Source organism: Carcharodon carcharias, chromosome 4 (genome assembly GCF_017639515.1).
Source record: "Carcharodon carcharias isolate sCarCar2 chromosome 4, sCarCar2.pri, whole genome shotgun sequence".
Taxonomy (NCBI): Eukaryota; Metazoa; Chordata; class Chondrichthyes; order Lamniformes; family Lamnidae; genus Carcharodon; species Carcharodon carcharias.
Window position 1 is genome coordinate 73,052,892 of NC_054470.1, and position 27,409 is coordinate 73,080,300.

The following is a 27,409-nucleotide window of genomic DNA, read 5'->3' on the forward strand; positions in this document are numbered from 1 at the left end:
TTGTGCGCTCTCTCTTTCTCTCACACGCGTTTTCTCTCTCTCGCGCAGGCCCTCTCTCTCACGCTCCCTCTCTCTCGTGCACGTTCTCTCTCTTTCGTGCACGCACGCTCTCTCTCTCGCGTGCTCTCTCTCTCTCTCGCGTGCTCTCTCTCGCGTGCTCTCTTGCACGCGCTGTCTCTCTCTCTCACGTGCTGTCTCTCTCTCTCTTGCGCGCACGCTCTCTCTCTCCCTCGTGCTCTCTCTCTCGTGCTGTCTGTCTCTCACGCGCTCACTCTCTCACGTGTGCTCTCCCTCGCCCACGCTCTCTCTCTCACTTGCGTGCTCTCTGTGTGCTTTCTCTCTCGCTCACTCTCGCGCACGCTCTCTCTCTCGCGCGCGTGGTCTCTCTCTCACGTGCGCGCTCTCTCTATCTTGTGCTCTCTCTCTCGCGCGCTCTTTCTCTCTCTCACGCGCTCTCTCTCTCATGCACGCTCTCTCTCTCTCGCGCACTCTCTCTCGCACGCACTCTCTCTCTCATGTGCGTTATCTCTCTCGCGCACTCTCTCGCACGCGCGCTCTCTCTTTCTCTCTCTCAGGCGCGTGGACTCCCTCTCACTCTCTCGCACGTGCTCTTTCTTTCTTGCGGGTGCTCTCTCTCTCTTGTGTGCTCACTCTCTCTCTCGCGTGCTCTCTAGCATGCATGCCCTCTCTCTCGCGCGCACTCTTTCTCGCGTGCGCTCTCTCTCTCTTTCTCTCACACGCGTGGGCTCTGTCTCTCTCTCTTGCGTACGCTTTTTCTCTCTCTCACGTGCGCTCTTTCTCTCTCTCTTGCACGCGCTCTTTCTCTCTCTCGCACGCGCTCTTTCTCTCGTGGGCACTCTCTCTTGCGTGCGCTCTCTCTCTCTTGCGCGCGTGAACTCTCTCACTCTCTCGCGTGCTTTCTTTCTCTCTCTCTCTCACGTGCGCTTTTTCTAGTGGGCACACTCTCTCTCTCGCATGCTCACTGTCTCTATCGTGTGCACTCCCGCGCACGCACTCTCTCTCGCGCGCTCTCTCTATCGCTCTCACATGCACTCTCTGTCACTCACACGCGCTCTCTCTCTCACACACACGCTTGCTCTCTCTCACGCACGCTCTCTCTTTCTCACGCACGCTCTCTCTCACGCACGCGCTCTCTTTCTCACGCACGTGCTCTCTTTCTCACGCACGCGCTCTCTTTCTCACGCACACGCTCTCTTTCTCACGCACACTCTCTCTTTCTCACGCACACTCTCTCTTTCTCACACACTCTTGATTGAAACATTTAAGATCCTGAGGGTTCTTGACAGGGTGGATGTGGAGGGGATGTTTCCTCTTGTGGGAGAATCTAGGACTGGAGGTCAATGTTTAAAAATAAGGGGTCGCCCATTTAAAACAGAGATGAGGTGAAATGTCTCTTTGTGAGTCTTTGGAACTCTCTTCCAGAAAAGGCAGTGGAGTCTTTGAATATTTTTAAAACAGAAGTGGATAGATTCTTGTTAAGCAAGGGGGTGATAGGTTATCACCTGCAGGATGCAGATTTGAGGTTACCATCAGATGAGCCATGATCTTATTAAATGGTGGAGCAGGTTCAAGGGGCTCATTTGGACATTGAGGTCTACGAACAATGTCCTCAATGCTCCTTGTTCATAGACCTAACTCCATAGGTTTGCCTTTGCCCCATATCCGCTAATAAAAATCTTTAAATTTCAGGTTTAAAATTAAAAATCGAACTTGCACCAAATGCCATTTGCGGTAGAAAGTTCCCAATTTCTACCACCCTTTATGTGTAGAAGTGTTTCCTAGCTTTACTCCTGAAAGGTCTGGTTTTAATTTTTTGACTATGCTCCTAAATCCTAGACTCTTCAACCAGCAGAAATAGCTTCTATCTACCCCATCAGTTCCCCTTCATAATATGAAATGCTTGAGGCCTTTAGCAATCGGTGGACACCACAGGGACTGGCCGTTGTGGGCTGGAAATGGAGCTAATCCTTTCGCCTTTTGCCACGGACACTCTTCGCATGTCATGGATCCTGCAGACCTATGGAATAGGTGTGAATATCAGCAGGTTTACACTGCAGTATCTTCTGCTGGGATCAACTGGGAAAAATTTTCTGACCTCCCAGCTGAAGGACCTCAGACATTTTGCCTGAGGCATTGCTCACTTGCTCTACTTGAGAATCTACCATAGTCCTGCCAAGGCAGCCTGGCCAGCAAACTGGCAAGGTCACTGCTCACCTAGAGCGCTGGACAGGACTGCTGTCATTGCTGTCCTACAGGTGTCACATGCTGGCCATAACCCAACTGGTGGCCACTTTGATCCCTCCCCAAGTTTATTGCCAAGATACAGAAGGGCGCACTGAGCCTCTGCCACGGTGTTGAGTCTCCTGCTTAGGGAGGGTGGTTGGCGCTGTTGTGCCTTCACAATTTTCGGCTTTCAGACCGTCCAGTAATACCTGTACGCCAAGCCTCCTCCTAGATGGTGTATTACTTCCACCAGCTGCCAGCCTCAATTATGACATAAAGCTCCTGTTTTTAAACCTGGGGGGTTCTGTGATCAGGATCCATAACATGGCTGGCTCCAACCTGAGCTCTCCCTCGCCAAGAGTGATGGCTATCATCCAGGAGTAGCTGCTCAGGAATCCACACTTCCATCCAGATTCATGTGGTTGTTGGAGGAGAGGGCATGGGTTGCCGAGGTGACCTGAGTCAGGAATGCCCTGAATGGTGGAAGAGCAAGCTGGCTGTCGCAGCATGAGCTGGCATACATGCAACCTTAGGTGTCGACTGGCTCATGGTCAATGTCTTTGAGATGCTTAAGGCAACACCCTCCATGCCAAATCCAAGATGCAAGAAGGGAAGTCTCCCACATAGAGACCCCTCCACTGGGGTTTAAATTTTGTTTTGTGTTACAGTGAATTGGTGGTTCCCCTTCCAGAAGTGGGCTCTTATTATTTCTGCTAATTGACCGAAACCTTTGAGTGGTCAATATAATAGAGGTAGAAAATTGTTTAAGCAGTATTCCAGTGCCCATGGATCTGTAATAATGACCAATAATTAGTCACAGCCCATGAGCTTTGTCCATTTGAATCCAAATAGCTTCAACTGGACTGAATGAGACAAAATCAAGTATTTCTATTTTGCACTGATCAGAATAGCAACTGCACCTGTTCTATTCTTCTTGAATCCCTTTTAAGTGAATTTCTGTCCCTTCACTTTCATCTAGCCATATCTCAGAAATGCACAAACTATTTAATTTTTCCAACACAATATATAATTACAGTTTTAGCAATTTGGGGAGATGTTGGCTTAAAGGTGCTGTCAATGGACTAGTAATCCAGAGGCCCAGGCTAATGTCCTGGGGACCTGGGTTTAAATCCCAACACCATGACTGAATTTAAATTCAGTTAATAAAATCTGGAGTTGAAGGCTGTGACTATCATTGACTGTTGTGAAAATTCATCTGCTTCATTAATGCCATTTAGGGAAGGAAATCTGCCATCCTAACCTGGTCTGACCTACATGTGACTCCAGATCCGCAGCAATATGATTGACTCTTAGCTGCCCTCTGACATGGCCTAGCAAGCCACTCAGTTCGATAAAAATTAGGAATGGGCAACAAATTCTGGCCTTGCCATCTAACACCCCTGTAATTACATCAAACACAAGAGAAGAATTACCTAAAAACAACCCTTAAAAATAATATTCAACACAGACTTCATAATTTTAAAAAATATTTTGAATACAAATCTGAGTTTTCAAAATGCATTTCACTCCCTGAAGTGCCTGCCAAAGGGAATGGCTAAGTGATATGATACATACATGTTGCTTAAGGAGTTAACAGTTTAGCTACAAATTCAATGCAACCTCTTCATTCTTCTGGCTAGGTGGTAGCACTCTTGCTTCAGAGTCAGAAGGTTGTGGGTTCAATTTTCACTTTAGAGATTTGAGCAAAAATCTAGACTGAAACTCTAGTGCTGCATTTTCAGAGGTGTTGAGCAGGATTTTCACCCTCGAGTAAGGAAGCGTGAGTTGGGCCATTGCCCTCTGTTACATTCCCAACTCCTAAAAATCAGCCCATTTACCTGGATTTTTTTGTCCTCCAGAATCGCAGCGAGCTGGAATTGTGGCCATCCCGATGCAAGCCCGAGGTGGGAATGGAGGGAATGGATGCCAAAGTTGGCAGGTTAGAAGACCCACCTCCATTGACTGGGACTTTGGCCCAATTCTCTACATGAATTTTCGGCTCCCTACTGCTCAGCTTTCATCCCCACTCTTCTACCATGCTCTCTCCATACCCCCACACCACCCATCCCCCATGCATCCTCCTAATATCTCACCTAATATCCACTATGCACAGAATGCATGAGACATATAACAACACTGGAAAGTTTTTGAAATGCTCAGGAAGTTAAAAAAAATCAGCTATGCAAGGTCCAGAAACTCTCCTTGAAAAAGCACTCATCTCACTTGCTCACTAATCTGTCACAATATGCAGCCATTAAAAACCTCTTCAAAACATTTAATCATAGTAACTCTTCATAAAACTGTCAATCAACCAAAGAACACTGTCCCCTCCACAGCTGTGTCAATGACTCCTGCTGAATGAAGTTTGGAACTCAGCCATGCATTCATAATGGAATTACATTGCACAGTTAAATAAACAAACCCTTTAGAGCTCTATACAAGTCTTTGAAGTTGCCTGACTAAAGGCTCAATAGAGTTTCAAACAAAAATGCCAGGCATCTTTTTAGCTTTTTTCAGAGTCTCAACAGGTCTGTGGACTTCAAATCAATGTAAAGCTCAAACCACAGTGTCCAGATTCCCAATATTATTGAATGCATAAGATGATTTTTATCTATTGGATAAACTACTCTAATGCATGTAAACCCTTACACAATGTGGTCAATTTAATGGTCATATCTTTTCAGAACAGAGCACTATGATCAATCACTGCATTAAAAACATACTTAAATCATCATACACCTCCATTACATTGTGAAATTTGAAGTTGACAAGGCCTTTTAAGCTTACATATCAAAAGATTACCAACTCCACAGCAGAGTTCACCCAAGGTTCATGAATTGATTTACCTGGTGTGGTTCCCAGAGCATTCACAAACCCACCCCCCTCAACAAAAATAAAGATGTCATGGAAAATTGCATTTACAGCAGGCATTTAAATAGCAAACATGATATCATTTTACCTAAGTGTCAGCTTGTTACCCCCCCCCGGTTTCCTGCCCCAGGGATAATGGTATCTGTGGGGGGTGGCCTGTTAAGTTTAATAATGCCTCCAGTTTGTGCCTTCTGATGTGGGTCCACTCAGCATTGGGGAGGGAAAATCTGACTTCTTGTCTTTCACATGAGGTGTTAAACTGAGGGCGCATCTTCTTTCTTGATTGAGGACCCCACAGCACTATTTGAAGAGAAAGATGGACATGGTGCCCAGTGTCTTAGCCAATATTTCGCCCTCAACCAGCAAGGCTTAAAAAAATTATCGAGTCATTATCAATCTGTAATTTGTGTTTTGCTGCTGCATTTGTTACATAACAACAGTGATCACTCTTCAAAAGTGCTGCAAAGTGTTGCGCTGTTCTAGGGTTGTGACAATCACCATATAAGTGAAAGTCTTTCTCTGTGCCAATTCCCATTATCTCTTGCATATTATCAGCATTTCTGTTTTTATGACATTCTGACTAGAGTTTTCGCACCTGACAAGAAACCAGAATTAGAAACTGCTGTAGCTACTACCCCTCCATGTGGGGTAGATATGTAAGTTCTGTAAGTCTAGTTAAAATCTATTGTTTCAATCCAATTTTCACTGTCAACAGAGATGCCAGGAAGCCCCCCAATCCTTCACCCAAGTATCATTCTTTTTACCATTAGATGTTGAGGCGGTGAACGATGGTAGGCTGTTTCACCATGGAAGATATCACTGTTGAACTCAATCCTGCACTCACCTAATGTCCATACACATGTCCTTATCAGCAAAGGTCACTCAATTGCAGCCAGTCATGGGAACATGGACAGAGATCCCCCTCCCTACCCAAAAGGCACTCAAGCCAATTGTGACAACCCACTGCTCCAACAAACAAAGACCCTGACCTCTTATGGCTCATTTCCACACAACAGAGAATTTATCAACCAACCACGTGAGGCACAGTTGAAACTTATGTAACAAGTCATGTGGCCTAAATCTTTTTTAATGTCAGCCTTGACTCAGTGAAGGCAACTGTGCCTTTGAATGGTTGCAGTTTCAAGACACACTCCAGCAATTTGGATATACTGTTTAGGCTGGCACTTCTGTGCAGTACTGAGTGCTGAGGTGCCATCTTTCAAATGAGACACTAAAATAGCACTTAAGCTGCCACCTCAGGTAGACAGAAACAGTTTCTTGCCAATGCAATATGGCCACCAATACAATATGGCCACCAATACTCGTCTGCACATGTGCATTGGTCCATGCAAATGCAGAAATCCAATGACACCACCATGCACGTATACCATCCACCACCCCTTTCCCCTCCCCATCTCCTTCCCCCTCCAAACCCCATTCCCCCTCCTCATCCTCACCCCTTCCCCCTCCTCACCCCTTCCCCCTCACCCTTTCCCCCTCCTCCTCACTCTCTTCCCCCTTCTCCTCAACCTCTTCCCCCCTTCTCCTCACCCTCTTCCCTCCTTCTCCTCACCCTCCTCCTCACCCCCAAGCCCATCCTCCACTAATTCCAACTGGGGTTCCAACCTGGAAAACCGACACCGGCTCCATGAGTGCTCTGGCCAATCCACTTAATTAGAAATTAAAGGATGGCAACTGAAACACGGCTGTGATGATTTGAGGAGCGCCATTTTTGCTCCTGGCCATTGCCTACTCTGTCACTCACAATAACATGATGGAGTAAAATACCAGAACTCTACCTGCACGGTGTTGGCAACAAATGCAGCCAGACCCAAAAACATCCAGCAGCACCAATCCCATTGTTCTGCCCAACATTTAGCCTACTGGCAACACCTAAACAAATAACCTGGGAATTTATTCTGTTGCTGCCTGTCGGAGCTTGCTGTGCCCAAACTGGCTGTTGTTTTTCCTATAATGGCTACACTTCAAAAGTGCTTCATTGGCTGTAAAACACTTTGAGATATCCTGAGGTTGTGAAAAGCTCTCTTATAAATGCAGCACTTTTTTTCTTTACATGTCATTCAGGAGGAACTGCCTTATACCATGAAGCCACCAATTGAACAGTTCCAACTAAGGGAAAGGGTTAACACAGTAGAAAGGATTGCCTACAACATCTTTAGCTGCCATGGGTAATTATTGCTGGTAGATTAAGAAACTTGCAAGGTACAGTCGCCAGTCAGCCACTCCTCTTTTCACTATTTGTTATGTAGGGTCAGTAAGAACAATACATGTATTAAAACCAGTATTTTCCTACAACAAAAGAAAAGCTCTTTAGTGATTCAAACAGGTATCTACCTAAAGCAAATAGCTCATTCAGTCATCACACCTTTCCTCAATAACCCACACTGGTTCTCAGTCATACAATGTCTCAAATTTAAAATCTTTGGCCTTGTGTTCAAAGATTGTTCAAAGGGACTGCTGAAGACAGGATCTTTTTTATCACTCTGAACAATTTGTGTGTTATTTAAGCCAAATATTCTATTCTTAGTTTCCTTTTGTATGTTGCTGCGTCAGTGTTATCTCATACGTGAAAACATTTGACTTAGTTTTCGGTTGAATGGTCAAATATGGCAACTGTGATATTGACCATCTTTCAAAGGGACAAGGCACATTCAACAGCTCTAGGTTCCAGCGAATGAACGGATGTTAACTGTTAGTCCTGATGCACACTGTTTCGTTCATGTCACACACAAGGCTTTAAGTTTCAGTTCACTGGAGATATTTATGGAAACTGCCTTTTTGCTGTGAAAATGGGATGAAAATATTCAGCTAATTGTATCTGTTCCAGTTCTTTGCTGAAATATCATTATTAGTTCCACTGCCTTGCTCTCTCCCCATAGCAACGGTCTCTAAAGCATTCCTGTGACAAAGTATTGAACAGCCATCCACAAAGAAATTCCTCCTAAACCCTCTCCTCACTCTGAAGGAGCAATTTTAAAGATGCATCAACACTGACTCCCCTAATCATGGTGTCCAAGCTCTTCATAATTTTAGCAACCGCTATTAAATCTCTTTATATCCTCCTCACTCCTGTGGAAATAGTTCCAGGACATCAAGTCTCTCCTTATCACTAGAGTTTCTTAACCCTAATATCATCCTTGTGAATCTATATTGTGTGCAATCTATATCTTTAATGGCCTTTCTATAATGGGATACCCAAAACTGTACAAAATATCCTAACTGTGGCCTAACCAATGTTTTAAATGAATTACTTTTTAAATAAAATGGTGTTGCCTTCTTTACTTTTTGTTCTAACCCCCTCTCCTGAATGTGATAGTTCATTTTGTGCTCAATGGGGTCAGCCCCACATCATCTGATCCAAGTAACACACACCAGCTTGGGTTATCAGTGCCGCTGTCCTAGTCAACTATCAGGAATGCAGTTACTGAGCCTGGTACTGTCACCCAGAATCCACAAAAATGCAACTCCAGCAGAGGGGTCACATAGGATGAGAACCAGCTGCAAAGTGCTCTGCCAAATTGGTTCATCTCTGTTCCTCTAGCATGAGTGTGCAGGGCCCTGTCGCAGAACCCCTACTGGTTGAGACTAGAATCCTTCCTAATCTGTATGATGTTATAACAAGCTCATGTTTACTTATTATATTAAAAGCCTTGCGCGTAGCGTATATTTCTTGCAGCTGTTACAGTTCCTACTACAGTTTAGACATCACACTTCAGCAAAATCTGATTGACCATGAGCAAACACCCTGGGAGATCTTGTTAGTAACATTTATAGAAGTACTGCTTGATTTTTACAAAGTTTCCTCTTTAATACCATTTGACTGAAACAATGGAATATTCTTGCACGTTTTTGAATTTTGGTTTATCTTGGTACTGGTGGGTTTGAATCATCCTGATTGAGTTCTGGCTGAGGGAGAACACTGCAGTAGCATCACATCAGCAGAAGGAGGTGGAGGGTCCACAGTCTCTCCAAAAGGGGGATAGACCAGCTGTATGGCCGGGTAACGGTAAGATGAACGATAAGACGAAAGTGGGGCATCGATGGGGATAGTACTGCGTGCTGAAGCCTATAACAAAACAGGGTAACATTTATCCAATTATTAACTTCCTCATACCTTACTGAATTCAATTCAGTCCACTTATGCTGCTTTTTTGTGACATTTGAAATGTAGACAATTACAGCACAGGACAAGGCCTCTTGTGGACTCTGCTTGAACAATCCAAAGTTAAGGCATTATACAAGTTTGAAAGATTTACTTTGAATCACTTTGAAAGGTACCTCCCAATACGTTATAAACGTGCCAGAGGTTGGTATCATCACTTAAATTATTATTGATACTGTGCAATTATACTTAAAACTATAATCAAATTGCTGCTCTTCACTGTGAATGTGTCTATCTGAAGCATATTTCCTTCTGTGACACTTCCATTAGTAGCGTCAATCAAATGGCACTAAATGATACAGTTGGACTGACACCCACACAAGACAGTTATAGCAATGATGCATAAAGAAAGCCCTACAAATCCCACTTCCAAAACAGCCATGGTGCTCCCTATAAGTGATCTCACTCAGCACAGCAGCTGACAAATTGGTATGTGTGATGACCTCAACAAAGAGAATCACTGGTTTCCCACTCTTACTGTCCAATAACAACTGCATATTACATTCTTACAGCACCTTTAACATAGTACAACATCCCAAATTGTTTAATGGGGATGTAATAGAGCAAAAAAATTGGCACAGAGCCAAAGATGATGATATTCAGACAGGTGACAAAAACTTTGGTCAAAGGGATTGGTTTTACAGGGGAGACTTAAAGGAGCAGAGATGGAGAGGCAGAGAGGCCTGGGAAGGAAATTCTAGAGCTTAGGCAGCTAAAGAGTCGAGACATCTGAAGACATGTGACTCCTGCTGGCAACTGTATCTTGTGGGCATCAGGCAAGGACAGCATTGGGTTTGGCTCTGATTCTCACTGTCGAGTTCTAACAAATACCCCTTGGACAAAGTTGTTGACCCCCCCTCCCATCCCCCACCACCCATAAAGAACACGTTTGTGATTTTGCATTTCTACATGTTATCACTAAGCATAACAACAAGAACAATTAATCTCCACTAATGTGTGAACAGGCAAGGCTTCCTACACTTCCCAAAATGAGCTCTGTCCGAATATCCGGACCATCACTCAGACCACTTATTTCTACCTTGGTAACATCACTTCACTCAGCCCTCACCTCAGCTCATCTGCTGCTGACACCCTCATTCCACACCTTTGTTATCTCTAGATTTGACTTTTCAAATGCATTGCTGGCCAGCCTCCTACATTCAATCTTTTGTAAACCCAAGATCATCTAAATCTCTGCTGGTCATTTCCTAACTAGTACCAAGTCTCATTCACCCATCATCGCCTTGCTCACTGACCTACACTGACTCCTGGTTAAGCCATGATTTTAAAATTCTCATCTCTTATTTTTAATGCTTCCATGGCCTCATTCTCACCCTGTCTCTGTAACCTCCTCCATCTCTACAACCTTTCAAGACATCTACCCTCCAATTCTGGACTCTTGAATATCCCCAATTTTAATTGCACCACCATTTGTGACCATGCCTTCAGCTGCCTTGGCCCTAGGTCCTGGAATTTCCTCCCTAAACTTTTCCTCCCCTTCCCCTTTAAGATGCTCCTAAAAGCTACTTCCTTGGCCAAGTTTTTGGCCATCAGCATTAATATTGCCTGATGTCAAAATTCACTTTATAATGGTTGTGTAAAAGCGCTTTGGGCCATGTTATTACATTAAAGGTGCTATATAAATACAAGTTGCTGTTGCGGTCACTGGACAGTGATCAGATTAAAAGCCCTGTTTGATTTCTGCTTTCTAGAGGAGGGACGTTGAGATTAGGTAAAGCTGAGATCAGTCAACACATCACAAACCAGGGGCTGAATTTGGGACATTCCTGGTCTATAATGCTCAGTTCAACACAGATAATGTACTTCCCAAATAAGCCATTGAAGAAGGCTGCCAACTTCTAATGAAAGGTCATCAACCTGAAATGATAATCCTATGTTTCTCTCTACACAGATGCTGACTGATTTATTGGACGTTTCCAGCATTTTAGTTTTTATTTCAGATTTTGAGTATCTGCAATATTTAACTATTTAATGTATTCCATTTCTGTTTGAACTGAATGGAATATGACTATATGAAGGAAACGGTCATGTCCTGGATACAACGCAATCAATGTGAATTCAAAGAGAGCTAGCATTGACACCTTCAACCACAAATTAAATAGATTTCTTCCAGAAAATAACGATTTAGGATACAGCATATGAGTAATTTGGGATAGGACATGTGGTAAGTGTAGCATGCTTGGGAAGAACAAATGAATTTGGACCCATGATTCCAAATGCTCTCCTTCACTAGAGTTCTCCTTGCATCACGTGTAAGTCTGTTATAGACTAATTAATACAGACTGATTTATATGATTAGTCAACAACTCCATCATCAATGTATCATGTAACTTACTGGGAAGGTAGAAGGTGAATCAGATGAACCTTGGTCTTTTTTTTGTCTCACAATTCCTATGTTTCTATGCCCTACAAAGGCTGGTGTTCATTTGGTACGAACAGACTTAAGTTTGGAACTGTGAAGAAACCTTACGTACCAGTGGTGGATATTTATACAGCCTAGCATTATTAGGATCGATAGCAGCAGTTGTCTGGACATTGGCATCTCTTGCATTGACTAAACGAAGATATAATTCCATATTTTCCAACTATAAGATAAAGAAAAAACAAGAGGACAGAAAATTTATTGTATGGCAATCTTAATTTACACATCCAAAAATGATCCCTGGATCTAGAGGATAAATTGTTTTTTCCACAACCCTCATGCTCTTAGTTACTGTTATCAAATTTCATCATAGCTCCATGCTCCCTTTCCAAAACAAGACTGTTCTCTGAATTCAAGATTAATAAATTTGAATTATCGTTATTTTACCCACCTCTTGTACTATATTATTTGAACTATTTAATTTGAATTATTGAATAATTCAATCTTTTCCTGAGCATAAACAAATTCAAATTAACAGCAGTGAACTATTTAACAAAAACTTGCATTCTTATGGTGTCTTTAACATGGAAAAATGTCCCAAAGTGCTTTACAGATGTGCAATCAAGCAAATTATGATATTAGGAGGAGCAGCAGTTGATCAAAGCAGCCTGAAACTCCCCTTTTCTAACTAGCCTCCAGCAGTTATTAACAGTACAACCAGCTGAGGGAGACCTTGGGAAGCTTTAATCAACTGTTTTCAATGTTAACAATTACAGCAGCAAAAAAGAACAAAGAGTGGATGATACAGAGCATGTGTATAATTGTATTTGGACACTGCTATGGCAATTGTGGCTAGTCAAACAGGACCAATGCAAATGCATGCAGATTTCTTTCGTATGATTGATTGTAGGAGCATGGCTACAAAAGCATGAATATTAAAAAAAAATGCGGAAAAGATCAAAACCAAAACCTCCAGACAACAGTGAATCCATGGAGACCATCCATCAACAGCATTAACATGGCAAGAAACAGTGTAGCCAATTCATGAATTCCACTGGCAAATTCCTTACTGCCTCCCTAGGGCAACCAATCATGGTTCCAGAAGACAGGGAGCCCAAACCTACTCATAATCAGGGCTAGTTACTTAAACTATGTAACTGAAATGTCCTCCTCTCTCAGAAGTGTGTCAGTTCCCTCTTAAAAATCTGCAGAAACAGTAGCACTACTGATCAGGATTTCTCTGCACCTACTGTACTCTTTATCAAATCCTATTATCATTTTAAAGAGCACATGGGCTCTATTTCATTAACTTGTCCAAATTAGCGTGCAACCACTTATTTAACGTGAATTACTGAGCCAATTTAAAAATGGTTCAATTTAAATTCTCACCTAAATCATCAATGACTTTCACTATTTCAAACGCTATCCAGATTATTTTACCTGAGGTACTCCATTTAATTCAACAGTAGTCATGGATGGTTTAACCGGAAGAACTCGAACTGGAACCTTCCATCGGCCACTGATTACACGATTCTGAGAGTCAAAAATATCAATCTTGATCCAGCCTCGTGAAATGAGACGGTTGATGTCCTGCCCATAGTGATCACAGCCCCCTGAAGCCTGTAGCTCCATTATAAGACTAATACCTGAAGATGGACGGACCCTGGCATATAACAAAATAGATAAATAAAATCCATGGATTACCTGTTTTAATATACCGAAACCATCCAATATTAGCATATACTTTCCCATTTTATTTTCAGGTCTTTCAAGCAATTGCTTGAATGAACAGACAGGTACACAAGCTACCCATAAGACTCAAGACTTCAGACCCAGCTTTTAGGGTGCTGACCTTGGCTCAGTGGTAGCACTCATGCTTCTGAGTTCAAAGGTCATAGGTTCAAGACCCACTCTAGAGGATTGGGACTGGATTTTACAGCCCCTTGCTGGGCATGTTTCAGTGTGAGGGGACATGTAAAATATATTGTCTTCATTCCCACCCCAACCCAGTCCCTGTGATATGGGGTGGGTAAGATGCCCAGGAGCCTGTCCACCCTTAGGCCTATTCAGAACCTTAAGTGGCTAAATATTACCCACATAAGGCCCTCCACTGCCATAACATGATGGGCTGTGGAAGGTAGACGACAGTAGGAAGGTCATTTTATCACCCATGTTGGTGAAAAGGTTAGAAGGAAAAGGAATGTCCATCCTTTGGTGGTGTGGTGTGTGGTGTGTGGTGTGGGGGGGTGGGGGGGTTGCCCTGTGTGCATTGCGGACAACCCCATCTCTAAGATTGTACCTCCCCACGCGGCCACCAAAACCTGCCCCGACTCCCCTCCCAAGGGTGTCCGATCCCTCCCTGCCCAAAAAACTCAGGACTTAGCTGAGTCCGGAGTCCACCTTTGATCTTTACTTACTACTGAGTTCTGTCGGGACTATGATAACCAGCCAGCCAATTTGATTGGCTGGCAGCTCTCGAGGGACTTTCTTCCACTGAAGGGCTGAAGCCCCACTCTCTGCTTGTTAAGGCCAGCAGCAGTGTGCTATCACTGTGGGGCAGCCTTTTTTAAAGTGATTCAGTTTCTGACCGACTTTTCTTCTAGCTGCGGTGGGGGGGGGGGGGGGGGGGGGGGGGGGGGGGTTGGTGGGGGGGTGGGGGCGTGCGGTGTGGGTGTGTGTGTGTGTTGGGGGCAAGCAGTACGCACACCCCCCTCCCCTTGTAAAATCCAGCCATTGAGCACATAATCTAGGCTAACACTTCAGTGCAGTGCTGAGGGATCTTGAAATGTCAGAGACACCATCTTTTGGATTAGGCATTAAACCAAGATCCTAGCTGTCCATAAATGGATGTAAAAGATCCCACGGCACTATTTGAAGAGGAGAGGACCCATACCAGTGTTTAGGCCAACTTTTATCCCTTAACCAATTTAAATCTAAAATGCTTTGGGATGCCTTGAAGTTTATGTAGGCACTATTTAAATTCAATTCTTTCTTGTTTCTTTCCATGTTAACCTGTTCATGGTAAGAAGAGTAAATGAGGCGTTGAGTGAATCCACAGTGTTCCTGTTCTACTCCCAGAATCCTTTTTTTAAAAAAATTCGTTGACGGGATGTGGGCTTCGCTGGCTGGGCCAGCATTTATTGCCCATCTCTGGTTGCCCTTGAGAAGGAGGTGGTGAACTGCCTTCTTGAACTGATGCAGTGCATGTGGTGTAGGTACACCCTCAGTGCTGTTTGGGAGGGAAAATCCTAGGGGTAGCTCCTCAGTCTCATCTTCCTTTGAGAATGACAGGTGGCTTTTGGGATAGGGTAAAGAATTGTTGAAAACAGCTCACACAATTTGGGGAAAAGAAGCCAAAAAAATTGTTTTCAGGACAATGGTCATAGGAAGACTCTTGAGACTTTTTTCAATCCCCTGGTAGGGTTATTTGTGAAACACTGCTATGTCCATATTTAAAAGGTTATAAGAGTACAAACTTTCAGAAGTTTTGTTCATTCCCATTTATGTTAATCTATGCCCCAATCATTACTTCTCATTTCTTTCCTGATATTGAAATTCAACCAACCAATCAGCCAACTAGCCAGTCAACTAGTAAAACATCCAAGCAGCCAGCCAGTTAACCAACTATCTATATAACCAACCAGCTAACCAGCCTTCTATCAGCTAGCCAAGCAAATATCTTAACACACTTTCTAAAGTAGCATCTCATTACTGAGAATGGGAGTTTGATCCCAACTGTACAAAAGCAAATTTGAAAAAGCACTTTGTCTAATATAATGATCCTTTGAAATGTGTTACACATTATTTATATTTTAAATCAGTGAGTTGTTAAACTGAAAAATAAGTTGTGTCAATAAGCACCTGGGCACAACTTGCTTGACTGCCAGGATAGCTCTGTTGCCTCTGTTAACTTCTGGGAAATAGGCTGGTAAGTTGTCGATATCACAGTAGACAGCCGGAAGTGGAGAGGGGTCTCCCATTTCCTGTCCACCATGGTACAGCCCCACCACCAGACGGCAAACCCGATACATGGGATCCAATCCCAGGAGAAAATCATAGAACACCACAAAACCAACTCTGCAAGGAAATCAGCTAAAGAGTTATCAGAATTTTAAAACAATATCTTATCCAAAATATCAAGAGTTAGCACAATATCACACACAAACTCTGCTTCTCTCAGAAAGTCTTGAGAAACTCCATTCCCAGCATTCAACTTCACAGGAAGGGAGTCTGGAGCATAAAAGTGTGTATTAACAATGAGAGGAGCTGTACTCCATTAGAAGAACCCCAAAACTTTAATTCTCTGATGTTGAGATCCTATCTGAACAAACTGTTTCTTTTACCTACACTGGCTTTTTTACATTATCAATTTTATTGGCCTGCTCTAAATATTACAAAAGCCACTATTATAGAATCAAGATGCTGCAATGCAATTAATTTATCACTTAAGTAATCAATCTCCAACTTAAATAAAACAAGGCTTCAAATTTGTGAAAAGGTTATATATGCAGATGGTAAACATTTAATTTTTTTTATTGATTTGCAGGATGTGGGCATCGCTGGCTAGGCCAGCATTTACTGCCCATCCTTAATTGTCTTTGAGAAGGTGGTGGTGAGCTGCCTTCTTGAACCACTGCAGTCCCTGTGATGTAGGTACACCCACAGCGCAGTTAGGAAGGGAGTGCCAGGATTTTGACCCAGTGACAGTGAAGGAACAATGATATATTTCCAAATCAAGATGGTGAGTGGCTTGGAGGGGAACTTCCAGGTGGTGGTGTTCCCATCTATCTGCTGCCCTTGTCCTTCTAGATGGTAGTGGGCGTGGTTTGGGAAGTGCTGCCTAAGGAGCCTTGGTGAACTTCTGCACCGCTCTACTGTGCATCGGTGTTGGAGGGAGTGAGAATGTTTGTGGAAGGGGTGCCAATCAAGCGGGCTGCTTTGTCCTGAATGGTGTCAAGCTTCTTGAATGTTGCTGGAGCTTAATTAATTAATCTTGATTAATCTATTTGAAAAGATCTTGGGTCACAGCTGCAGCACATGATCGTAAAATTTTACACAGATATTTTTGCCTATTACATAGGCCATTCAGACCCCTCGAATCTATTTCACAACTCAGTTAGATCAGGGCTGATCTGTACCTCAACCCCATTCACTTGCTTTTCATTCATATCCCTTGATGCCCTTATTATAAAAGATCTAATTCTTGCAAATTTCAGTTGACCCATCATCCACAACCATTAGGGACAGAGTTATACTTTTCCGCTAGTAGTAGAGTTAAAAGAGCTTCCTAATGGCACTCCTGAATGGCTTGGGACTAATTTTAAGATTGTGACCCTTTGATCTGGATTCCTTCACCAGAGGAAATAGCTTCTCTCTAACTATCCTATCAAATGTCTTTAACTAAAGTGGTTTAAAATATCCATACAATTCCATATTTTAGTCAAGCTCAACAGGTCTAAATCCTTATTTTTCCTGAACCTGTAAAAACAAATCATACACAGAAGAGCCCAATTTTTATTACTGATACTATTTTGTTATCAGAAACAAACTATATTGTAGCCTCATATCCAATAGGAGAAAATGTATTTTGGTCTACTCTTCAATGCCTTCTGAACTTTGCAAAAAAAACCCAAAATTAGTCCTAGCTATGGCCTCCATCATTAAGCATCATCATCCTTCCTAGTTCTTGGTGTAAATGGAAAGGGTATGACAATGGTATCAAACTTCAGCGCCAACCTATATGCTGCGTGAAATGACTTTATTTTGGACTCCCCTGGTGATTGTTTGAATTTAACCAGTGAAAAGCTGAGTGAAACAAAAGACCATTTGTGTTTACGCAGTGCCTTTAATTTAGTAAAACACCCCAAGGCGCTTCACAGGAGTATATCAAACAAAATTTGACACAAGCCACATAAGAACATATTAGGCCAGGTGACTAAAGCTTGGACAAAGAGGTAAGCTTTAAGATGTGTCTTAAAGGAGGAGAGGGAGAGATTTAAGGAGGGAATTCCAGAGCCTACGCCATAGGCAGAAGGCACCGCACCAATGGTGGAACAATTACAATAGGGGATACTCAAGAATTCAGGAATAGAGGGGTGCAAATATCTCAGAGAGTTACATGACTGAGGGAGATTACTGCAGTAGGAGGGGAAAAGCTGCCAAGCAATTTGAAAACAAGGATGAGATAATTAAGGTGTTACCAGACCAAATCCAATGTAGGTCAGCGAGCACAGGGGTGATGGATATACTTGGGGTTTGGTGTTGTGTTGGATATCGACAGCAGTGTTCTGGATTAGTTCAAGTTTATGGCTGGCGGAAGATGGGAGGCCGGCCAGGAAAGCAATGGAATAATCAAGTCCAGAAGTAAAAAAGGCATGGATCAATGTTTCAGCAGCAGATGAGCTAAGGTAGGCGTGGGAACAGGCGATGTTAAGGAGGCTGAAGCAGGCAGTCATGGTGATAGAGCAGATATAAGATTGGAAGCTCATCTGAGAGTTAAAGGTGACACCAAGATCACAAACATTCTGCTTCAGATGGAGCAATGGAGTTTGTGGTTGGGACTGAAGAAAATGGCTTCAGTCTTCTTAATATTTAGTTGGAGGAAATTTCTTCTCATGCAGTACTGGATGTGGGATAAGTAGTGTGTCAAATCAGAGGCAGTGGAGCACTTGGGGGAGACAGTGATGTAGCAGAGCTGGATGCCATCAGTGTACATGTGGAAACTGACATTGTGTTTTCCATTGATGTCACTGAGGGGAAGCATGTATATGAGAAATAGGAGGTGCCAAGGCCAGATCCCTGGGGGACATCAGGGACAATGTTCCTTCCAAGTTGCACAGTTGTGCAGCATGCAACAATTGGGAATGTGTCTCATGGGGATCAAACAGGCCGTGCAGAGGCAACATTCCGTTTAAGATGCGCAAATGCAGATCTATGCATCAATCTGAAAGGGGCCATGCACTACAACAAGCTGGCCATTCAAATAGAAGTGAATGGGAATATTGACCAAAGGCAATGGTGTGGGAGTAAGAAGAGAAGCCATTTGCAGGTGATTCTCTGGTTACGATTAGATAGATATGAATGGTAGGTGAGAGCAGTCCTACCCAGCTGGACAATAGTGAAGAGACATTGGAAGAGGATGGTGTGGTCAACTGTGCCAAAGGTAGCAGAAAGGTCAAGAAGGATGAGGAGGGATAGTTTACCTTTGTCACAATAATTTAGGATGTCCTTTGTGACTTTGAGAGGGCTGTTTCCCTGCTACAGCAAGTGGATACCTGATTGGAAGGATTCAAATATGGAATTCTGGGAAAGACGGGCATGGAAAAACAATTCGATCCCACACCAACACCAATTAGTTGATTTCTGATGGGGCTGCAGCATTTGGCAGCTGCACCCTTAGACTAGAGCAGAGAGACACTCAGTAAGGGTTTCAGCTTCAGACTGAGTACACAGTGACCCCTGATGGAAGTGCACATTGAATGAGCACAGGGTCAGACTTCGCTGTGATGGCTCCCACTCACACAATATCAAAGATCACACATAAATAATGGCCACATGGATGAGGTAATAGGAGGCAACCAGCAGCCCAGTAAGGAGTCAACGTTTTCAGGGGGAAGGATAAAAATGGTCAGAGGAAAGTAACTTTCTTCCCAAAGGATAGCTGAAAGAGCATTGCTGAGAAAAGAGACACACTGTCGGTGCTTTTTGTCTTACACTCATCAGGACAGACGCAAGAATGCCAAATTTCCAAGGGAGCACAAATTTATACTGCATGAGAAAAGGGTGCTGGCAAGTTGACTCTGATTGGTTGAAGCGTTGCCATGGGGAATGCATCAGGGAACTATTGTTCCCCATTCTTTTGTTTAATACAAAAAGAGGCCCAGTGTCTGGACATGTTCCTTTTGCCTGCAGAGGCACTCGCTGCAATCCAGTGAGTAGTTTCTGAGTGACCATAAGCTCTGTGGGTGAAAATATATGCTTCTGAGGAACAATTTCAGGTTTGACTGAAGTTATCCCAGCAGAGATGTGGCTGGTCACGTTGGCTGGTAAGGATCCAGTACACACTGGGAACATGAGGATTTACAGAATTAGCTGTGCTTAGGTGAGACGGCAAGCAGAAGAGTCACTGATACAGGGGAGGCAGCAAGTGAAAGGGTTGGGGAGGGAAGTGGCTAGTTGGAAGAGGGGGCGAGTCAGGAGAGGTAGCAAACTGGAGGCAGGAAGTGGCAAGCAGGAGTTAGAGAGAGGATTTTTGGGACAGTTTCAGTTCAAGGCAGCCAACAGGTTTGCAATGTAAAAATTACAGGTTAAGCATGCAACCCACCCAGATTACATGTTTTCTTATGGGAAAGTGATTTTCATTTGGCACTCCGTTTTCTAGAAAAACATCAGAAGAGCTAAATGAGGGATGGGTGTTCTTCAATTGAAGTGAAGCACCTTGGGATGCCTTCAGGTGATGAAATGCATAGTACAAATTCTTTTATATATACAGAGTTTCTGGAAGTGCTCATTGCATCAAAATGCTGTAAACTGGTGAGGTAATTAGGAAAAAAAAGCAAAAGAAAAATGCTGGAAATACTCAGCAGATCAGGCAGCATCTGCAGAGAGAAACAGAGTTAATATTTCAGGTCAATGACCCTTCATCAGAACTGAAGGAAAATAGAAATGTAGGAGTTTTAGAGCCAGGGGAAAGGGAGAGGGGGCAGGAAGAGCAAAAGGGAAGGTCTGTAATAGGGTGGAGGGCAGGAGAGATTAAATAACAAACGATTTCACAATGCAAAAAGCCAAAAAGAGCGATAATGATAGTAAAGAAACAAAAGATGTGTCCAATGAGACATGATAGCAGTCATCTGAGTACAACTTAAAGGGATGAAGAAAGAAACAAGCCAAGTTTATTGGTTTTCTGTCTCTACTGTTGCTGCATATCAACACATTTCCTAGATATTGGTGCACATAACAAAATTCACTCTGCACATGGATCAAAAAAATTAGAGGGAACATTGGTCAGGGGGACAGACATGCATCTGTAGCTGTCATTGTGAGTCCTGGATGGTGTGTTGTCTCTATGGTGCCAGGATAAATGACATCACAGAGAGGGTGCAAAATATTCTACAGGGGGAAAGGAGTGAGCCAGAAGCTCTGATACACATCGGAACCAACACTGAGGGTGGGGGTGGGGCGGGTGGAATCGTAAAAAGTAGGACATGGAAAGTAGTAATCTCTGGATTACTCCCAGTGTCACATGCTAGAAAGAGTAGAAATAGGAAGATAGGGAGAATCAAAATGTGGCTTGGGGCAGTAAGGAGGGCTTCAGGTTTCTGAGACATTAGGACTAGTATTGGGGCAGGAGGCACCTATTCAAAAGGGACAGGTTGCACCTCAACAGGGTAGTTCACTAGTGTGGTTGGGAAGGTTTAACTTAAATTACCTGGGGCATGGACACCAGTTTAAAGAAATAGAAAAGAGGAATAAGGTGAATAAAGGAGTAAATGTATCAAATGATACTAGAGAAGGAAGTACTATCTTATTCGTTAGAAGGTGGCTAAAAAGGACCATATTGAATACAAAGACAGGTTACAATGCTTGTATGTAAACACACAAAGAGTCGGGAATAAGGCTGATGAGCTACCAGCATAAATAGCCATGTGAGCACACGTTATAGTGGCAATAACGGAAATGTGGCTTAAAAATGATGAGGAGTGGGTGCTTATACAAGTAGTGTGGTGATATTGGAAGACTTTTAATTACCCAAATATCGATTGGGATAATGTTACAGTAAAGGGTAAGGAGGGGCAGGCATTTCTGAAATTCAGATTTTCAGGAAAATTTCTTTGATCCATATGTTCTCAGTCCAACTAGGAAGGAGGCTTTGCTGGGATCTGGTGTTTGGAAATGACGTAGGCCAAGTGGGCCAAGTGTTTCAAGAGGAACGCTTAGTTAAGATTGATCATTGGAACATAAGGTTTATATTAGCAATGGAACAAGGAAGTAGAACTCCTAAATTGGAAGAGGTCCAACTTCAATGGGATAAGAGAGGATCTAGCCATGGTAAAATGGAACTAAAGTTTGATAGGAAAAAGCAGATGTTTCAGGTAAATATTTAGGATTCTGTCATGGCATTTGCTGGAGCTGATATGTCTGCAATCCAGGGAACTGAGCCATTTTATCCAACGGGTGATGACAATAAGGTCAGCATGAAATGGTAAGTATGGCTGGAGGAATTTAAAGCATATGCTGAGAGTCACGATCTGTTTTCGAGCAGGATGATGGTTGCGCAGAAAGTACAGTGATGGGCCTTATTGTTGTTCAATGCAGGTGCTTCAGTGAGGGAGACTTTCAAGACATTGCCTGACACAAAAGAAAAGGCGGATTATGATTGCACAGGGAAAGCTTTGAAGGACCATTCTGTGGTGATACCAAACGTCACATTCCAAAGGCATGTTTTCTGTCAGATGAAACAGAAAATGAGGGAAACAGTAGCCCTAATTTGTGATAAAAACAGGAAATGCTGGAAAAACTCAACAGGTCTGGCAAAGCTGTGGAGAGAGAAACAAAGCTAACGTTTCAAGTCCAGTATGACTCTTTTTTGGAACCAGCCCCATTTATTTAGCCCAATTTATGACCCATTTGAGGCAGGCGTCAGATGGATGTAATTATGTTGCAGTGGATCTGAACAACCAGATAATGGATCAGATAGTCCAACATGCAAGTCAGATAAATTGAGGCGTAAGGTGGTGAAAGAGGAGGCAAATGAATGTTGGATGACACGTTGCATTGGAAGCGTTGGATGGGCAATTTCACAGGATGAAACTTGGTCCGACATTTGCCATTGGCACAATAAAAGTTGAGGCTAACCAAGAGGTACAATGATTCCGGGTATGTGTAAATGTAAATAGCAAAGTTTTGGGAGTGTTTCAGATGTGGCAACTTGGGACACTGTTTAAAAGATGCCTCCTGACCTGCCAAAGGAAAGATAATGCAGAAAATGTGGGGGCGAAGACCATTTTGCCAAGAAGTGCAGAAGCAAAGCTGAACAGAGAAGGAAGCCTGGAAGTGCAACAACTATGAGATGAGTTGAAGAATATGCAGAAAGAGAGGACATGAATAATAATCATGGATACAGGATTTCTGTCAACAGGGGCAACCACAAGAAAGTTCCAGAATTATTGATTGTGTTGAAATGAGCATTATTGTAGATTCACGCAGTGACAGTAATGTCATCGACATTAATAACTAATAATGACATTAATAATGTCAGAGCACTATGGGAGGAACTGAAGACAAAGTTATCATGTTATGGTCACTGTTCTCTAAATGACCCTGCACAACAAAATTATTAATTAAAACCCTTCTCATTGCACAATACCAAATCTAGGACAGCCTGCTCCCTTATCAGTTCCTCAGCTTACTGGTCTAAAAAACCATCTCGTACACGCTCCAAGAATTCATTTGCCACAGTATTATTGCTAAGTTGGTTTACCCAGTCTATATGAAGATTAAAGTCATCCATGATTACTGTAGAACCCTTGTTACATGAACATCTAATTTCCTGTTTAATGCCATCCCCTACCTTATCACTACTGTTTTGAGGCCTATAGATAACTCCCACTAATGTTTTCCGCCCTTTTCTGCTTCTTAGCTCCACCCAGACTGATTGTACATCTAGATTTTGTGAGCCAATATCCTTTCGCACTATTGTACTGATTCCATCCTTGACTAACAATGTCATACCATCTCCTTTACCTTTAAACCTGTCCGTCCTAAAGGATATTTAGTTCCCAGCCTCGGTCACCCTGCAGCCAAATCTCTGTAATCGCAATCATATCGTACCTATTTACATCTATTTGCACTGTTAATTCATCTATCTTATTGTGAATGCTCCATGCATTCAGATACAGTGCCCTTAGACTTGTCTTTCTAACATTTTTACACATTTTTTTTGTACAATGGCCCTATTGGCTGCTAGCCCTTGTTTCCTCTGCCTTCCACTTTTGTTTTCTGCTTTTCTGTCTTTCATTCCTATCTTTGTTTCCCTTTCTTGTGTCTCCCTGCTCAGGTTCCCACCCTCCTGCCAATCTAGTTTACAGGGGGATCAAGTGCACATTTCAAAAACGTGCCAAAAAAACTCTATCCTTACACATCTAAAATGTTGGATGCTTCATTGTGGATGTGAGAGCTGGAGATCAGAATGTGGAGGCGGAATTTGTAGTGATTTAGCAACAGAACTTGAAGAGGAAATCGGTTTGAGCAACGATTTGTGATTTTAAACAATGAAATTTTAAGTTGTGAATCAGCAAATCTTGACAAAACATGTGCCTAGATGTGAAGCTTTACGTGTGGTGATTATGTTCAAAACAGAAAGGGTGTGTGTCGAACACTGGTCTTGTGATTTTGATGTTCCTGTATGTGATGTTTGCAAGAGAAAGTAATTGGACTGGATCACTGAGGAGCATCAATTTACATACTGATAATTATCACAAGGGACACCAGTTAAATAGTGAAAAAGAAATCACAGTTCCAGAAAGTGAAATACTGAACAAAAAACTGAAACGATATTGTACTGTGCACTGAGTTTAGCTAACATTCGTAATTGAAGAAATGTATTTACTCAATGAGTTAGGGAAATAATGATTTGTTAAGTTTGTTTGCAAATTTTATTGCAGTTTGTTTAGTAAGGGATGGAGTCTAAGCTACACACACCAAGCAGAAACATCATGTTTTTAGTTTAATAAGAAAGGGATGTCATGATGAGAGCTGATAGTGTGATGCTATATGGCACTCGGATCAGATACTGTAAGGCACATTCCGTACTTGTGGGGTCATCTGACCCGATGGGTTGAAGGTCAAATAGCACAAGTTAGGCAGTTAGCGAGCAAAAATTAAATGATCTTGTTCTTGCAGTTAAATCTCATTTTGAGTGTTATTCTTTCAATTAAATCTGTGATTTTGAGTAGTATTCTTTCAGCCTGAGATTTAACAGCACATGGCATGATTATAATACTTAATGAGTTCTTTATATGGGCATTTGCTAAAGAAGAGGGAACTGACAACATATTGTTAGAAGTGGAGGTGGTAGAGAAAATGGATGGGGTGAAAATTGAGAGGCAGGAGGTACTGGAAAGGTTGGCTATGCTTGGAGTGGATAGGTTGCCTGGTATGTTAGGCTGCTAAAGGATGTGGAGTTGAAGAGACCGGAAGGGCTTGCCATAATCCTCCAATCTTCCCTAGATACAGGGGAGGTGCCAGAGGATTGTAGAATGGCAAATCTGACAACCTTATTCAAGATCAGGTATAAGAACATTCCTAGTAATTACAAGTCAGTCAGTTTAACATCAGTGCTAGTAAGGTTTTAGAAATATTAATCAGGGAAGAAATCAATGGGCACTTGGAGAGGTTTGGGTTAATTAAGGGGAGCCAGCATGGATTTGGAAAAGATTGGTCAAGCACAATCTGCCTAAGTGAATTTCTTGATGACACAATAGAGAACGGAATGCAATAGACTTATCAATATGCATTTTAAGAAAGCCTTTGACAAAATGCCACATAAAAGGCTGGTTAACAGAATAGAGGCTCATGGAATGGAGGATCAATGTCAGCTTGTTTAATAATAGGCTTAAGGGCAGAAGTTAGCGAGTCTATATATATTTAGCTTGAATATTGGAATTGAGTAAAATTTCAAAATTTGCCAATGATACCAAACTTGGAGGAGAGGATGACACCACTTGTCTGCAACAGGGCGTAGATAGGCTAGCAGAATGGGGAGGCAATACCAAATGGAATTTAATACAGAGAAGTGTGAGGTGATGCACTTTGGCAGAAGGGATAAAATGAGGCAATATAGACTAAATAGCACAGTTACAAAGAGGGCAGGGGCAGGAGGGTCCAGGGGGCTCATGTGCATAGATCTTTGAGGTGGCAGGACATATTGAGACTAGCAAAGCACATGGGCTTCATAAATAGCAGCATTGAATACAAAAACAGGGAAGTTACGCTGAACTTTTATAAAGCTCTGGTTAGCTCACAGGTAGTCTACTGCATCCAGTTCTGGTCACCACACTTTGGGAAGGATGTGAGGATCTTCAAGAATGTGCAGAGGAGGTTTCCCAGAATGGTTCCGGGGATAAGAGATTTTAGCTGCAAGGTTAGAGTGGAGAAGCTGAGGTTGTTCTCCTTGCAGCAAAAGAGACCGAGGGGAGATTTGATAGAAGTGTACAAGATTATGACAGGTTTAAATAAGGTAGGCAAAGAAAAGCTGTTCCCACAGCTGATGATCAAAGGACCACAAGACACAGATTTAAGGTTCTGGGCAAGAGATGCAAGAGAGATCTGAGGAAGAACTTCTTTATGCAGCAAGTGGCAATGATCTGGATGATTGTAAAAGCAGAAATGATGAATGATTTCAAAAGGAAAATGGATGGGCACTTGAGAGAAATAATCTTGCAGGGCTACTGGGATAGAGCGGAGGAATGGGACTGATTAGATTGCTGTACAGAGAGCTGGGCTAAATGGCCTTCTTCTGTGCTGTAATGACTCTGGGCTTAGAGAAAACTAGTGGGTACAATTCTAATTGCTATTACTCAAAGTGGAAATAGTAACATGAATTGGCAATTAGGTTCTTTCTGAACTCCCTCAAATCAACTTCCAACAGAAGGATTTACTTTTCTCAAGTTTTTTTTAAAGCACACCGAATAAAAATTTTATAATTAGATCAACAAAAGAAACCACAAATCCCATTTAATAACCAATTTGTTTGGTAACCATATTTAAGGAAGAATTTTATCCTCCATCTCTAGTCAAATAGTTTATTTTGATTATCTTGTTTTGCAGCACCCCAAGAACCTCCTGAATGGACTCACGCTGGATCATAAGGTGCAGGTCCCAAGCCCTCACTGGAATCTAGAAAATCTTTGACAAGAGTTGGAGTTTGAGGCCTGAAGTCCTCCTAAATCAATGAAATACAAAACAGAAGGTTTAGCAGATTTACCACATACATGCTACATGTTCTTACAAGTATTTGCTATTCAAAACCTACCTAAAATAATCAGAATACAAATTCAGTGTGATAAATTGTAATACTAAATTCTGTGAAGTGCCATTATGGATTATTTGCCTTTACCTTTAAAGAAATGCCATCCATCCGTTTGGACATATGAAAAGTTCATCCCTCAGTAAACCTGATTTTCCATTTGCAATTGCCCTGCCTTGTTCTATTTAAATGTACTTTTGCTCATAAGAATAATCTTTATTGGGATAGGCCAAGCTTCCAGTGTCCAAGGACCCAGAGCAATGAGCTGACCTTCATTTGTTATTAAGACTAGCAAACACACAAGGCAGCCTAAAGGATTAGTGAGGTATCAAGAACAAATATTCCACTGACACAAATGCTATCTAAGATTGGTTTATACTACCCTGGTGCTCACACTGATTGGTCTATACTACCCCTGTGCTCACACTGATTGGCCTGTACTACCCCTGTGCTCACACTGATTGGTCTATACTACCCCTGAGCTCACACTGATTGTCTGCCCTACTTCCCAATGCATCTACAGATTCCCAACTATATAGCCTTTGGCTGACCATTCACACAACATTTTTCAGCTAATGGCCTGAACTACACTCTTGCCTCCACCTTCAATGTTGTAATTCCTCATTAAAATCATTACTTTCACACAGACTGGCTGCTCCACCTGGTATGACTCTTATCACTGTTCCCTAAGATTAAGACCAGT

At 42.5% G+C, this 27,409-nt stretch overlaps 1 protein-coding gene across 1 annotated transcript in view; it reads right to left on the reverse strand.

The window, feature by feature from the left end:
- Nucleotides 1-8,933: 8,933 nt before the first annotated feature.
- The window catches only part of ccdc17 (coiled-coil domain containing 17), a 79,093-nt gene continuing 60,617 nt past the window's right edge, over nucleotides 8,934-27,409 (reverse strand). Inside the window, exons 9-13 of the mRNA XM_041186546.1 lie at nucleotides 26,537-26,622; nucleotides 15,543-15,758; nucleotides 13,122-13,344; nucleotides 11,794-11,904; nucleotides 8,934-9,202 (exon numbers count right to left, since the gene is read on the reverse strand). Coding sequence (XP_041042480.1) covers nucleotides 9,023-9,202; nucleotides 11,794-11,904; nucleotides 13,122-13,344; nucleotides 15,543-15,758; nucleotides 26,537-26,622 — 816 coding nt within the window. The 3' untranslated portion in view covers nucleotides 8,934-9,022. The remainder of the gene's footprint in view (nucleotides 9,203-11,793; nucleotides 11,905-13,121; nucleotides 13,345-15,542; nucleotides 15,759-26,536; nucleotides 26,623-27,409) is intronic.